This window comes from Panthera uncia (assembly GCF_023721935.1).
Source record: "Panthera uncia isolate 11264 chromosome A3 unlocalized genomic scaffold, Puncia_PCG_1.0 HiC_scaffold_11, whole genome shotgun sequence".
NCBI lineage: Eukaryota > Metazoa > Chordata > Mammalia > Carnivora > Felidae > Panthera > Panthera uncia.
The window spans coordinates 15041841-15056718 of NW_026057578.1; the positions used below are offsets into that span (position 1 = coordinate 15041841).

The 14878-nt window shown below is 49.8% G+C and overlaps 1 protein-coding gene and 1 long non-coding RNA gene across 4 annotated transcripts; both read right to left on the reverse strand.

Moving 5' to 3' along the window:
• Positions 1–668: 668 nt before the first annotated feature.
• WFDC2 (WAP four-disulfide core domain 2) lies at positions 669–6925 on the reverse strand. Of its 3 annotated transcripts, none has more exons than XM_049650691.1 (4): positions 6821–6919; positions 6113–6310; positions 3167–3319; positions 669–833 (listed from the first exon to the last, which is right to left on the reverse strand). In XM_049650691.1, exons 1-3 carry the CDS (start codon positions 6897–6899, stop codon positions 3168–3170), a joined length of 429 nt encoding a protein of 142 aa, XP_049506648.1. In that variant the 5' UTR covers positions 6900–6919; the 3' UTR covers positions 669–833; position 3167. The 3 variants fall into 3 exon arrangements, with proteins under 3 accessions (XP_049506648.1, XP_049506650.1, XP_049506649.1); XM_049650693.1 differs by having other exon boundaries at positions 6113–6256; positions 6821–6918; XM_049650692.1 differs by having other exon boundaries at positions 778–1033; positions 6821–6925.
• A 393-nt stretch (positions 6926–7318) lies between these two features.
• Positions 7319–8177, reverse strand: LOC125936544 (uncharacterized). The gene is made up of 3 exons (XR_007462056.1): positions 8086–8177; positions 7843–7999; positions 7319–7669 (listed from the first exon to the last, which is right to left on the reverse strand). It is a non-coding gene; the product is annotated as an uncharacterized LOC125936544 (long non-coding RNA).
• Between the last annotated feature and the right edge of the window lie 6701 nt (positions 8178–14878).

Sequence of the window (14878 nt, forward strand, 5' to 3'; positions counted from 1 at the left end):
GATTTCGGCTCAGATCGTGATCTCACGTTTCGTGAGTTCAAGCCCAGTGTCAGGCTCTGCGCTGGCGGCATGGAGCCTGCTTGGGATTCTGTCCCTCTCCTCTCTGCCCCTCCCCCCTCTCAAAATAAATAAACATTAAAATAAATAAATAAATAAACAAACAGATAGATAATGAAAAACAATCAAAGGACCAATCAAAGGACCCCAGTTTTGCCAACTTCTGTCCATGCGGCCGAAAGCAAGTCACTTGCTAGACTCCTGGGCTAGAACACGGGACTGTCATCAGCTACATCGAGGGTTGTTTTGTGGCTCCAGGAGATCTCGCAAACAAGTCTCCCAGCCCTGGGTCCGGGGCACAGAGAAGTGTTGCAGGCCCCGGCAATGAATGGGAGTGACTTTGGAAGCGTTCCATCCCATCTCTGAGCCTGTTCTCTCTTCCACGTCCCTCCCGCCGAAAGCACAACCACCAACCTCCCCAAAGAAAACGCTATTATACGAGTAGTACACGAGCCAAGCCCTGAGTGTATGTTCACTGTCTCAGAGTTGATCCCTCCCTGGACTTCATGCCAGGATGACCTGGTCACCACCACCCCACCCCACCCCCCCATCAATCCAGAGTCAGGAGAGACAGGGACAGAAAGGTTAAGAATGGAGGCCATGGCCCTTCCCCCAGTGCTGGAAACGGTCACTTTATTGGTTGGAAAAGACAGAAGCTGTGCTCAGCTCTGGAGGGAGTGCAGAAGCCAGAAAGAGGGGAGCCCAGCTGGGCTGGAGCCAGGCAGGGCCGGGCAGAAACTTCCACTCCCCCACTCCTCGGGTGGTGGTGGCTAGAGCTGGAGGAAGAAAACCATAATAATACATCAACAGCAATACGCAAAATACTAGACAAGAAGACAGAGCTTAAATTCTGGACCAAACCCCCCCGACTCCCCCCTTCCAACACACATGCACAGCAAAGCCTCACCTTCCTGAGGCCCTGGGGCTCTGCCTGCACTTCTCTGCAGGTCCTGGACTCACCTCTTCTGCTTCACACCTGCCCGGGACATACCTGGGTAACCGTGGCCCAATTGACCGCTGGGGCCTTCCTGAGGGACAGTCATCATTTATCTCCCTCAAAGCCCTTCTGCCGCCAGGAAGTTAGAATGTCTCCATTCCTTGGGTTAAGCTGGGATTCGCGGGTCAAGGAGATCTTATTGATCTCATTTGACAAGCAAAATAATTGCAGCCCCGGGAGGTAAAAAAGGCTAGTGAAGTGAAATCCACACCCGGGTCTTCCTGGCCACCAAGTCCAGCCACCTACTGGCAGTCAGGGAGGCAGGAGATGACTGGCATCACTGGAGAGCTCTGGGCCCCTGGAGACCGTGGTTCCCTCCCAGGCACTGAAGGGACACCTTGAAATAGCACCCACAGGGCCTCGGGCACACCCTCCCCTCTCTGTAGCCTCAGTCCTCTCACCTGGGCAATACCGGGCCCCACCAGTGACCTGTCAATCCCCCGGGGTGAGGGCTTATCAAGGCAGCCCCACCATCAATACTGAGATGTCAACCAAAGGGCACTTCCAGGTTCTTGCTCCCCCTGCACCTCACCCCACAACCGACCTTCCAGTCGTCCCTGAGGACTGGCCAGGATCATCCCTCTGCCAAGCCTGCTCCCTCCCACCACCACGCCACCTCCCACCCCATGAGGCTTTCTCCTGTTCCCCCAGCGCTCAACCCTTCCCTCAGTGCAGCACTGATGACAGGCTCTCGGAGTGTCCGTCCATCCGTCTGCCTCAGCCACGGGGCTGCAAGCCCTGTGACGAAGAGCAGTGGACACCTTCTGCCCCAGCACCTGGCACAGAGACCTGGTCACAGTGCCCGACGTCCCCAAGGGCCAACCAAACACGAGCTTGGGGTCTTGTATTTACTTCCTCACACTTACTCTAGGACTTGATATTGTTTTATTTTTAGTTGTTACTAGAGGAAGAGAGGCTCCACAATCCTTTCCTTACATGGGCAGAGCCACCAGAGGTGGCCAGATGTGGCCCCGGCCTGCTACAGAGCAAGCGCCCCTCACACTTCAAATATACGTCTGATGTCTGCCGTGTGTGTCCTGAAAAGCCACGCTTTGGGCGAAACTAAGGATCAGCCTTTGGCCTCCCACTGGCCACATGCAAAGAGCCTCTCACCTCCCCACCTGCTCCTGACACTGTCCACTGTCCTCTCTCCCAGGGCACAGCTGCTCCCCCAACTGCTGACTTTCTAAGTGCATGCTAAGGCAACAGAAGAAATCTCTTTCCCTCACAGCCCAATTCATCAGCTGTCCCCTCTGCCTTCACATACGTCCCAAACATAGCCACCTGCCTCCCCTGGTCTATCACCTCCCAGCTGACTCTCGCAGGAGCCTCCTAGCTGGTCTCCTGCTTCTGCCACTGCCCCTCTACAGCCTCTTCTCCACCCGGCAGTCGGAGCAATCATTTCCAAATCTGAGTCGGAGCACGTCCATTTCCATGGCGGCCACATCTCTGGGTCAAGACTAAAGTCCTGTAATGACCTATCAGGCCCCTAAGACATGCTCCACTTACCCCTGGCCGACCTTCCTCTTCCTGTGCCCTCCTCGCTCTCACCCAGCCTCCTGGCTTTTCATGAAACACCAGGGATGCTCCTGCTTTTGCACCTGCTGCCCCTTGCCTGTGACACTCCCCCCAGATATCCTCACGCTCCCTCCCTCAAGTTCTGGCAAGTCTTTGTTCAAGGGCTGCCTTCTGGGTGGGACCTTCCCTGAGCATTCCTGTGGGGGAAAAAAAAAAAAAAACGGCAACCCCACTTCCTGCCCACCCTGCCCCACCCCTACTCCCCTTCTGTTTCGTTTTTTTCTCCGGGGTACTTTTCTCCCTCGAACATTCTACAGAATCTACTTCCTTATTTATTTTTCTTTGTTGCCCATTAGCACATAAAACCCGTCAGAGTTTTTGTCTGATTTGCTCGCTCATGGGCCGCCCTCAGTACCCAGAGCCGTGCATGGCACGTGACAGATAACAGATACTTGCTGACTGGATGAAAGCAAGTAAATGGACAGACGTGAACAGAGCTGTGTTCGCCAGGTCCTCCTTTTCAACCATCTTTACCCATAGGCTTCGGCGCACTTCCTTCCCCCCCCCTCCCCCCCCCCCCCCCCCCCCACCTACCTCAGAAGACGGGAGTGATGCAGGACACCTTCCCGCAACCATTGTAGCAGCATTTCAACAGGCCAGGACACTGGCTGTCCACCTTGCACTGGTCCTGGCAGAGGCCGAGCTGGGGGAAGTCAGTGTTCACGTGGGGGCAGGAACCTTGCTTTTCTGGGGAGAAAAAGGAGCAACGGGAAGTGGGCAGAGGGGATGCCGGGAGATGAACACTCCTCCCGGCACCCCCCCCCCCCCCCCCCCGTGTCACAAACAGTAGAGCTGCCCGCCTGTCTGAGTTGATCCCAGAGTCGCCTAGCAAGACCGTCTGCAGACCCCTCCTCCTCCTGCTCCCTCCATCCTCGATTTTGAAATCACAGGACGTCAGGTCGAGGCCCAGCTCTGCCTTTTCCTATCTCTGCGGCCTAACGTGGAGAGCAGAAATGTCCCAGAGCCGCTGTGCCTTCGGGTGCTATGTGAAATCAGCGCTGCCCACATCATGGGGTTGTTGTGAAGCCATGGGGGCCATGCACGTGCGCTCCTCACCGAGAACCAAACTGCTCTGCCACAGTGATGAGAATGAGCACTGCTGAGTTAGCACTTGCTTAGCTCCTACCGTGTGCCAGGCATTATTCTCTGCACTCGACATATATTAACCCCTCTAATCCCCACAATAATTCTACAAGAGGGAGAGGTACTGTTAATATTTCCTCATGTTACAGATGAGGAAACTGAGGCACCAAGAGGTTAAGTAATTTGTCTATTACGCCACCCATGGAGGCAGGACTGGAAACCCAGGAATCGGGCTTCAGAGTCTGCGCACCAGACACCCTCCTGCTTCGTAAGCTGTGCACGTGTGAGGGTTTGCACACCCAAGGTCTCTTCACTCACTCCACGCCCCCCCCCCTCCACATACACTCACTCATCCATGGCTCACTCACAGACAACACCGCAGAGAAGTGCTGCTTACAGTGTTCTTGGTGTAGATCCATTACCTCCTCTAATCCTCACATCAAGTATTTCCTCTGTCGGGGCTGTTTCTAACCCTGCTCCTATCTCAGACCAGGAAAGTGAGGCACAGACAGGTGCCACCAACACCACACCGCTGGCAAGAAGCAAAACCAACACCCGAGCCCAGCCTGTCACCACCCATTTACACACACACACACACACACACACACACACACACACACTCACCCTATGCTCAACTTCCTGGGTCAAGGAGAAGGGAGCTGGGCTCAATTCCCAGAAGCCCCAGGAGCAAGCCCAGCCAAAAGTCAAACACAGGCACAGAAGTGGCTGATTAGCTGCGGAGGACAGGAGTGGCTGATTTCCTAGCACAAAGAAATCCATTCCCTTGCAAAGGGCAGGAGATCTGGATACTGGGCTTCTCTGGGACAAAAGGGAGTCGGGAAAGGGTTACCGACAAATCGCGCCACTGTGTATAGAGTATCTACTCTCCACAAACACATCTTCAGTGTGTTATTTCATTTAGCCCTCACGTTAACCCTACAGGGTTTGGGATTATTAACCCCAGTTTGCCGAAGAAAAAGCAGAGGCTTGGAGAGGTAAAGCGACTTTCTCAGGATCGCATGACTAGCAGATGGCAGAACTAAGATCCTAGTCCAGGAGGCCATCTGGCTCCGTCCCTCTTCCTGCCTCAGTCTGTCCATCTGAGACAAGGGACCAGAGAAGACGGCACCTAACAGTCAGGCACTCCTTCTGTCCCCAAGGACCTCTCTCGTCTGTCTGTCTGTGTGTCTGCCTCGTGCTTCCTCTCTCTCAAGCTCCACCTCTCCTGCTGGTCCTCCTCTCTGTGCTCCAGGTTAGAGGCCTCCAGACCCGGGAGCTGCTGATGGGCAGCTGATCAGCCAGCTGATGGGCCAGTCGTCCCTCCACCTCTCCGCTTCCTTGCTCATAAATCTGAGGTCTCTAATTATAAACAGTCCCAGCCACTACTGGTATCTTGGGAGAAATAACAGAGCATGAAGATACAAGGGCTGTATCCTGGATAAAGACCAGTAATCACAATACCTGGGTACCCCAGGTCATATCCCTGCTTCTAGCCCTCAGTTTTCCCTCTGAGAAGTGAGAAGCTTGGATTCCACCTTGTCTAAGCCCATTCCCTGCTCTGATGACCGTTCCCATAGCCTGGTGGGAGGGTAAGCTCTAGCAAGGACCTTTTGTGGACCCCCCAGGTCTTCACATAGTTCCCTCTCTCTCCTTACAGTGGAAGAGATTGTTTTAAAGAGGAGGAAGGGGGAAGGGGTGCTCTGGGAGGAGTCCTAACTTCCTTCAAACCAGCCTTCCAAGAAGGGGCAAAAGTTGAACTTCGCTATGACTCTTGCGGAGCTACGGAGTGACGGTGCGGCCTGGGCAAGAGCCTTTCTCTGACGCTCACAACCACATCTTTAAGATGGGCTCGGCGCTCCGCTAATTCTGTAAGGTGTCTTTCCGTCTGGACAGGGGAAGCCAGGGGAGTCTTGCCAGGCCAGGCGCTCCAAGTCCTTCCGCCAGAGCTGGGGGACGCCCCAGGGGAGGGACTCCGAGAGGCCTGAGCGCCCCAGGTGTTGGGACCCAGCCCACTCGCCTGCCCCGGGCTTCCCTGCGGCTCCAACCAGCCGCGGAGGAAACTGCGAACCGGGTGCCCTGACCTCCGGAAACACCTTCCAGCCTGTGCTTGCCCGGAAATCCGTCACGCACCGGGGAATGGAATCCGGCCAGGGGTGGGGGACCTCCCTTCCCCCCGCTCCCCCGCTGCGCTTCAGCGACGCCTTTGTCCCCCCCCACCCACCCCCCTCCCGGCCCGGGGCCCCGAGAGGGAGCGCACGGCGGATCGGGTTCCATCCGTCTCCACTCTGCAGGGGTCCCTGGGTGCGGCGGGAGCGTCCCCCTGCCCCGATCCCGGCGCTCTGCCTCCTCCAGCGCACAGCGCCCTTCCCCGCCCCGCTCGGGGCGCCCCGGGGTTACCGTCGGGCAGGTGGCAGATGGTGGCGCAGCCGGCCTGGCAGCACTTGAGGTTGTCGGCGCATTGGGCGTCCGATTGGCACTCCTGCGTACAGTTCTGGTCCGCCTGCAGCTGGGGGCACACGCCCGTTTTCTCCGCTTCTCTGCCTGGGAGGCCGACGGTCAGTGGGGCCAGGAGCCCTAGTCCCGGAAGACGCCCACCTGGGGCCCCAGATCGCCAGCTCCTAGGAATTAAGTCTCTGGCCCTAGGCGCCCCCCTTACAGCCTTCAGAGGGCCCCACCTCCAGGCCCGGGGTCCCCGACACTTGTGAGTACAGGGTTTACCTAACCCTTGTCCTCAGAGCCCTCAATCTTCGGGGGACCCCCCCCCCGCACAGCTGAGCATCTAGAAGCTTCTGATGTGTCGGCAGAGGGTCCCCCCACCCGCCACTAAGTCTCCACCTTCAGCACAGAGCCTCTGCCCCAAATTTCAGTCTTCGTTGGTCTCCCCCACCTCCAGCACATTGGACCCCACACCTTCAGCTCCAAGGGTCACCACCTTCAGGCACCAGGGAATCCTCAAATTTTGGTCTTCATGGGCGTCCCCACTTCCGCCCCCAGGAATCCCCATTCCTCCAGCTCTCAGAGAGGCTACGTGCAGCTAGCCCCGGGCCTGTCCTGGCGCTCCGGGAGCGTCCCCTCTGGGCGCCGGGGTTCCCCCGCCCGGCTCACCTGGGACAGGGGAGAGGCCGAGCAGCAGCAGGCCGAGGAGGAGGGGGACGGCGTGCAGGCCGGGGCGGCAGACAGGCATGGTGCTGCGCCGGGCGGGGTGCTGGTGTGAGCCGCCGCCCGGATGCGGGGATTTAACGACGCGCGCGGGGAGGAGTGGGGCAGGGGTGGGGCGACGCCGGCGGGGGGGAGAGGGCTCAGCGGCCACCGCGGGCGGGCTGCCACCTCACTCCGTTTCACAATCCCCCAGGATCAGATGTCGCTCTTGGCCCCGGTGGGAACCAGGAACCTGAGCAGCTTCCAGGCCTGGCGCAGCTATAGACCAGCTGCGGCCAGACCCTTGTCCCGCTCCTCCCTTCCCTCCTACCCCCTGGGGCCTGAGCACCCGGCTGCGGTGGCGAGGGCCCGGCCCCTGACTCCTGAGTCTCCCTGTAATGCCTGGAGAGGGAAGGGCAGGGCCCACAGGAAAAAGCTGTAGAGCCTGGGGATTAAGTGGTTAGATTTGGGGCAGCTAGATCAGCGTGTTGAAGGGTTGAAGGGTTAGTGATGGAGGGCTAGTGTAGTGATACAGAGCACACGGTAGGGGCTACGGAAAAAGCAGTTGTTTTAAATAAATGAACACATTTGGCACAGAAACTGAGGCCCATGAAGGTGAAACCCCTTTAAGAGCCTCAAACCATTTTGGACATGTTTCTCTCTCCCTCACCTTGTCTTGTCCTGTCTGTTCTTTTCTCTTTCTTTCTTTCTTTCTTTTCTCCATCTCTTTTCCACACCAACACTCTGTCAGGGCTGACTGTGTGCCAGGCTCAGTACTCATGGTCTCATGGAGTCTCATCCATCTTCCCAGCAGAGCTATGAATCGAGAATTACCATTATCATCAGCTGTATATGCCAGTCAGAGATTTCGACCTTTCCCTCAAGGTCCCATGCAAAGCTCTAGAGACAAGGTTCTGGACCCACATCTCCTTCCCTTCAAGCCCTTGTGTTTTTTCCCATTCCATCATAAATATTCACTAGGTGCCTACCACGTGACACATATCGGGCAAGACAGTTGGTGCAGAGAAATGGAAGGAGCCATCTGGCGTTGACTGCGCGGTGGTGGGGTCTGGGTATGATTTCATCTTCATTATGTCCCAGCTGAGGAAACTTGAATGAATCACCTCCCTGTTCTGAGCTTCCACTCTGTCATCCACAAAGATGGTGACCGTATAAGAATTCAGGGAGAACATGAATGTAATGTTACTGCCATGGACCCGCTGTGTACTCACTGAGGGCTGGGTCCACTTGATTGACATAGGAACTCCAGCCTGGACACACAGCACGTTGTACATCAGCGAGTGTGAGAGCTCGATGAATGGTGCCTCCTGTAACCAACGAGCCTGGTAAGTATATACCCAAGCTTTAGAATCCAGGCTGGCAAAGGTTAGGGTTACCCAGGGCATTAGACAAGACCCTTCCTGCACCAACAATCTGAGGCTCTGTAAGCCCCAGGAGGTCTTTGCTGCTGGAGGCTAGAGGGTATCTAGGGCACTGACCATTGGGATGACCGGTGAGTAGGGCTTTGGTGACATGAATATATCAGGCCACTGTCCTCACAGATGGCTCCTGCTAAAAGAGGTCGAGAATCCCTCCCCCAACTTCCCAAGCCCGTCCTGGGGAAGAGAGATGTGCCATGGTTGCAGGGGGTCAGGGCTGTTTACTGAGGTGGGAGAACAGTCAGCAGCAATGAGGCAGGAGCCAGGTGGGGGACAGCACTAGGCACACTCCTGAAACTCAGTCTAGGGCATACAAAAGGCTAAAAGCCTTTGGACCCAGTTGGCTACTGGGCTGTATTCAGCCTTGGGCACAGCTTCTTTCTTACACAGCTACCCAGGCAGGGAAACTGCCCAGCCATGCTCCTCCCCGGCCTTTACACCCCCCACCTCCCAACCCCGCCCCACCTTCCCTACTGGTTGGCTCCGGCTTCTTGCAGGAATGCCACTTAGTCTGAAGCTGAGGGGGGTTGGGTAGGCCAGAAGATGGAGAAGAGTTTCCTCTGCCAATGGCCGACAGCATGAAAAGATGTTTCACTTTTGTGATCCTAGGCTGTGTGCTAAGAACATGCATATATATATTTCCCTTCTCCATAAAAGGTAATAAGGGCAGAGGCTTTAGAACCAATACATTTGGGTCTGAGTCAGGGATTGGCCACTTCCTGGTGTTAAATAACACAAGTTAAATGGAGTAAATTTTAAAGACCTAATTAGCTTTGCTAATTGATTCATGAATGGGGCAGCATTCCACCCAGCAAGTAGAGGGGAGCTCCAAAGGGGGCTACAGAAAAGGAAAGGTTTTTAAAGGTAAAGAAGGAGCAGAAAAAAGGAAATCATTAACAAAGTATCTATTTATTGTCTTGGGCAAGGGTCACCCTCCCTAAGAGAAATAGAAGGGGTGAATCGGTCAGTTTCCTAGGGCTGAGCAGGAAATTCCCATGTTGACTAGTGAAAAGTTACATTTCTAGGGGGTTGAGACTGCAGTCAGGTTGGGTGTTAAGTCTTGGTTTACTGACTTGGGGCTTGAACCTAGGTGAAGCCACTTGGGGCCTGTGGTTTTCTTTTTAAAATTACTCTCTTTTGACCAGAATCTCAGCTTAACTGAGAGATGGGCTCAAAATTCAAGGCATTAGCTCTACTCTCGGCTATTCTATAGTTATTGCAGCTTCTGCTGATCCCTTGGGTGGCATTCACAGGTCATGATGTTTTTGGTTGATCGCTGTGATAATCACAGGTTATGACTTCAGGTTCACATGCTTTCAATTGGTCATCTTTGTTCCTTTTTTGACATTTCAGTCTCAGAGAGGTCATTTGCTTGGTGGTTAGTGGCTATGAACACACATTTAAAGCTTTTGAGAGAGTATGATTATGATTACTATAAACGGGATAATTCCCAATATTTGGTCTGCCCTTCGAAGCCGTGGTCCCCAAGACTCAAGCCAATCAAAATTAAATAAGTGAAAGAAAGACCCCACTGAAGGAATCGCTCTTTCAAGCCAAGTAGCTTACTAAGTGATCTTATGTAATTGAACTTCAACTTCCCCAGTAGTGTTAATCCAGGTATAGCAGGTGGTGTTGGCCACAGCAGACATCCCCTGGTTCAGATAAAACATAATCAAGGGCTATTTTATTATCAAGAACAACTTTGGCCAGAGAGTCTAAGGGGTCTTCATTGGGCAGCTGTTGCTTTAGCAGCAGATTTTGCAACAATTTCAAGAATTAATACGTTCTTGATCACAGCCTCATTTATATTTATCCTTAACCAGGGAGGTAGGAACCTGCCAAAAGGAGTGAGTCCTGAATCATGAAAGCCTCTTGGTAGGTCCTTGTAACTCATGATGTAAATTTAGGGAATGTCTCATTTTGCTTATGAAACATTAGGAGCACAGTTAGATTTTCTGCTATCCTGAGATAAAAACTAGATGCTAATCCCCTTAGCAGTGACCTGGGAGATACAGATGAGGGCATTACTTTCCAGGGCAATGCCAGAGCAAAGGAAAGGAAAAGAAGGAGAAAGAGTGTTGCGTTTAATTAAAGTATGAAGTCGATCAGTCATCTTGGGAGGAAGTAGTCTACCTAGAAGTCAGTTACTTCTCTTCCTTTGCCAACCTGGTTTGGAGATCTCCGGTGTCTGCACAGGATCAGGTGACAGGTGGAGCTTCATTTAGCTGTGTAATGTGGACTCAAGGGTCAATGCCTTCTAGTTTTGCAATAGTGTTAGTCATCAGGAACACTTGGTAGGGTCTTTTCCAACAGGGCTCGAGGGCTGTCTTCTTCTGATGACATTTCTAAAATACCCAGTTACCAGGCTTTAGAATGTGACCAGCAATTTCCTTTGCATTGGGATCTGGGAAGTCTCCCTTAACCTGTTGATGATAGGCTTGAGCATAAGACTTTAGAAGTTTACAGCAGCTGGGCATACTAGCATGAGACAAGGGATTGGCAGAAGGTTATACACTGATGGGATTCCAAGAAGTCTGCAAGATTTTCATTAAGGGTTGTATGATTTGTCCAATGAAGTAGGTGCTTCAATCACTGGAGATTATAGAAGGTATATCCCAAGTGGGAAACACATTTTTAACAGTTTTCTCCCTACATAGTGAGGGCATCAGCCTTGCAAGAGGGAAAAGTTTCAACCCATCCAGAACACATACAAACAATGACAAAAACGCATCGGTAACCCATACTTGGCAGCAGTTAAAAAGAAATCCAGCTGTAGGTATTCAAAGTGTTTGGAAGAAGGAGGTCTGAGGTCTCTGGAGACAAAGAGAGTTTTTCCAGGATTATGGACCCGACAAGTCAGACATTGCTGGTAAGTCTCTGCACCAACGTCCATTTATAATTTGAGTCATCTTAAAGGGCCTCTGATGGGTGAAGGAATGCAAACACCAAAAAAAGAAGTTTGTCAGAAAGCTAGGAAGAACCAAGCAGTTGTCTGGGTTTTCCCATAGCCCTGTCTGTCTGCTTAATTTTACAGCCATTGTTTCCCCACCTCAATTTCTCTGCTTGGGTTGCTGACTATTGCCATGTTACCAGGACATCAGGATGGCAAAGGTCTGGCAATGAGGGACCATCACTATAGAAGCAGAATGGAGGTGCCACAATCTTACAAATACAACGTAAAGAAAACTTAGTGTCACTTCTTATTGGACAAAGCTCCCCAGGCAATTGAACACAAGTAAGCCTAATGAGTTTAGCAAATCTTCTGGAATGTTTGAGGTCGAAAAGACTTACGCAGACCACAAGTCTGAAAAAAAACAACCAAAAACAAAAAACACTGGCCTTTTAACAGAGAGAAAACCAAATTCTAATGTTGCACCAGCTTACTTTTGATATTAAAACTCAGGTCATTCCAAAATAAATTGTGCAAAGGATACAAATAAGCAATTTACCAGTAAGTAATGTAAAAAAACACACAAAAAACAAAAAAAACAGCCAAACAAAACCCTCAAAACCCCCACCTTATTCATTCTAATCTTCCTCAGTTCTGACCACACATACAATTCCTTCCCAATGATTTTTTTTTCATGAAACTTCTACAACTTTCTTTTTTCACATCCAGATGTTGTCTTCAGCTTTCTCTTTTTAAATAAGAGCCTCACTTCAGGACAAAATTACTTTCTTTTTCCTCAACAAAAATGAATTTCTATTCCTCATACTTTCTTTTTTACCAAAAACACACATCTTACTTTCTTGCATAGAGAGCTGTTTCCCTTATTAGAATTTTTAACTCTTAGAAACTTTCATTTCTAGTGAAAGCTAATAAGTAAGCAGCTGTGACCTGTATACCAGCGTTCTCAAGATTGGCAAATTAATGAATACATTTCATAATTTTTAGACATGTACTTTTTCATAGTATAGTCTTATTTTATTTTTAAGTTTATTTATTTATTTTGCAAGAGAGAGAGAAAGTGTGCACAGGGGAGAAGCAGAGAGAGAGAAGAGAGAGAGAGAATCCCAAGCAGTCTCCATGCTGTTAGCACAGAGCCTGATGTGGGGCTCAATCTCACAAACCGTGAGATCATGACCTGAACTGAAGTCGAGAGTCAGACGCTCAACCTACTGAGCCACCCAGGTGCCCCATATAGTCTTTTAATAAAGCACAAAACATGTTTACTAACAGACCCAAGTTTATCTTTAGTTTCCCTGTAATAAGGAAGCCAAAAGTAGATAAACTTAGGCTCAGTAATTAATGTTGGAGCATTTAATCTTATTTGGAAATGATCTAGATATTTAGTGAATTTAACTTAACTTATCACTTAACCTAACTCAGCAAAACTTGAAGGTGTTAGGTTACCAAAAAGATTTGGGAGATTATTTAAAGTTTACTTAAAAATTATTTTATTTGATTTACCCCTACATACTTGTTACTAACAGTTGTGCTTAGATTACCCATAGAAACTTTATAAGACATCAAAGTCCGTCATTTTCCCAAGCTATTAAAAAAAAATTTTTTTTTTTTTTTGGTAACAGAGATCATATCAACTTATTTAACTTAAGTAAACCCAGGCAGAATAAAAGTTTTAATTTTGATGCTGATGACTCTGAAGACATGTCTATTTTTTAACTTTATTCTTTTTTAGTAATCTCTACATCTAACATGGGGCTCGAACTCACAACCCCAAGATCAAGAGTCTATATGCTCCCCTGACTGAGCCAGCCAGGCTTAAGCCATGTCTATTTTATTTTATTTTATTTTTTAATTTTTTAATGTTTATTTATTATTGAGAGACAGAGAGACGTAAAGCATGAGCAGGGGAGGGGCAGAGAGAGGGAGACACAGAATCTGAAGCAGGCTCCAGGCTCTGAGCTGTCAGCACAGAGCCCGACATGGGGCTTGAACCCACGAACCGTGAGATCATGACCTGAGCTGAAGTTGGTTGCCCAACCAACTGAGCCACCCAGGAGCCCTGAGCCATGTCTACTTTAACTTAACAAACAATCAAAATGTTTTCCCAGATCGGGTGAACTTGAAAAAAAAAAAAAAAATAGGGGTTAGTTTCTATTTTTCTGAGAGTTTGAACGTCCAATCCTTACAAGTGCTTACTTTCAAACATACTAAATAGGGCTCTTTTACAAATTAATTTTAGCAATAACGTCCCAAAGTAGAGCAGTATCTCACATGTACAACATGCACATGAACACACTGATTTAAAGTCCTTGTAGTTACTAATATTTGTGAAGAAGATTTTTAAAATTTGTACTTGTCCCTAAAATTCTTCTTAAAGAGATATATATAGGAGAATTTGGGCACAAGACACCTTTTAGCAGTTCCTGTTTTAAAAAGGCCTCTTCCCCTCCCCTCCCTTTCTTTTCCTCCAGTCTTCAGTGATTGTGAGCTGTGTTCACATTTCAAAAAACATAAGATGTATCATTTTAAGGGAAGGAGAAAGAATGCAAGTTTTTCTAAGGACTTTGGTTTTCTAAAGCCTGTAACTTACAAGCTGTAAGTTCAAGACAAATGGGGCAAGTTCAGGGATTGGGAAAGGAAAAGGGGAACCCTAAATTGCCTTCAGACCTGTATTTCCAGTTTTGTAAAATTTGTAAAATGTGGAAAATTGCTTTCAACTCCTCAAAGAACTGGTTCGTAACTTAAATGCCGTCGTAAGTTGATCCGCCTCTTCCAGCTCCAATCTCCTCACCTTGCTTCTTTCCCTTTGAGAACATAGTTGTCATTTTAAATATTTCTGGCAGTGTTGAATAGCCCCCGCCTTTAGCGTCAGAAGGGTCCCCAAGGAGAGTGCAGAGAGTATTACCTTTCTGAAATCCAGAGTCAGTCCCAATGAGAGCCAAAAGAAAGAACCAGGCACCTGTCCGTCCCAGACAGGCAGGCAGAAAGCCAAGCCCAGCGACAACGAGGCAAGAAGACAGTAGCTATCTCTTGGAGACAAAAAATCAATAGCCGATGGGTCTGGATTTGGCAAGAAGGGACAGTGTGAAATTTTCTTTTCCTCCCTCGAATGGGCACTACGAACAGAAAGGAAAAAAAAGCTTAAATTCCTGACACAGTCCTCTTTGAGTGGGGGACAGTCCTTTTTCACACATCTAGATCTTTTCAGAAATGGTGGAAATCGGCAGCTGGGGTACTTTCGGTCTAGACTGATATTCATCACACCTCAGATCTAATGCAGAATGTTATATAGTTGTTCTTTACAAATGATGGTTAAATGGAACGGTTCAAGCCATGTTTATAGTTGTGCTTCACAATATAACTGAAATAAGGACTCTCTCAAAATACTTGTTCAGTAAAACACATATAGTTGGCTGCCCAGGATGAGCAAAACATGAGTATTTATCACCGGCTTGATCTGAATGATTCGCATGCGATCCAATGCCCATATTGGGCCATATCACTTCTCACCAGTGCTGTTTTCACCCTTGTGGAGTGAGTCACGTGCAGGGAGTGTGAACACCAGAGCCGTTCATCGGTCCGCCTTACCCTTCATCTGTTCATGGATATTTATCTACCAACGATTTTTAAAAGAGTCATGGGATAAGAAACGAAGTGTTTGTTCACCATTTCCTGAGG

What these genes read in the sequence shown, in the direction of transcription:
- WFDC2 (XM_049650691.1), bottom strand. Translation starts at nt 6,899, where the DNA reads ATGCCTGTCTGCCGCCCCGGCCTGCACGCCGTCCCCCTCCTCCTCGGC. An exon ending in CGGCCTCTCCCCTGTCCCAG is followed by an intron (nt 6,311 to 6,820) that starts GTGAGCCGGGCG and finishes CTGGGGCCCCAG; the next exon opens with GTGGGCGTCTTCCGGGACTA. An exon ending in CATCTGCCACCTGCCCGACG is followed by an intron (nt 3,320 to 6,112) that starts GTAACCCCGGGG and finishes TTTTCTCCCCAG; the next exon opens with AAAAGCAAGGTTCCTGCCCC.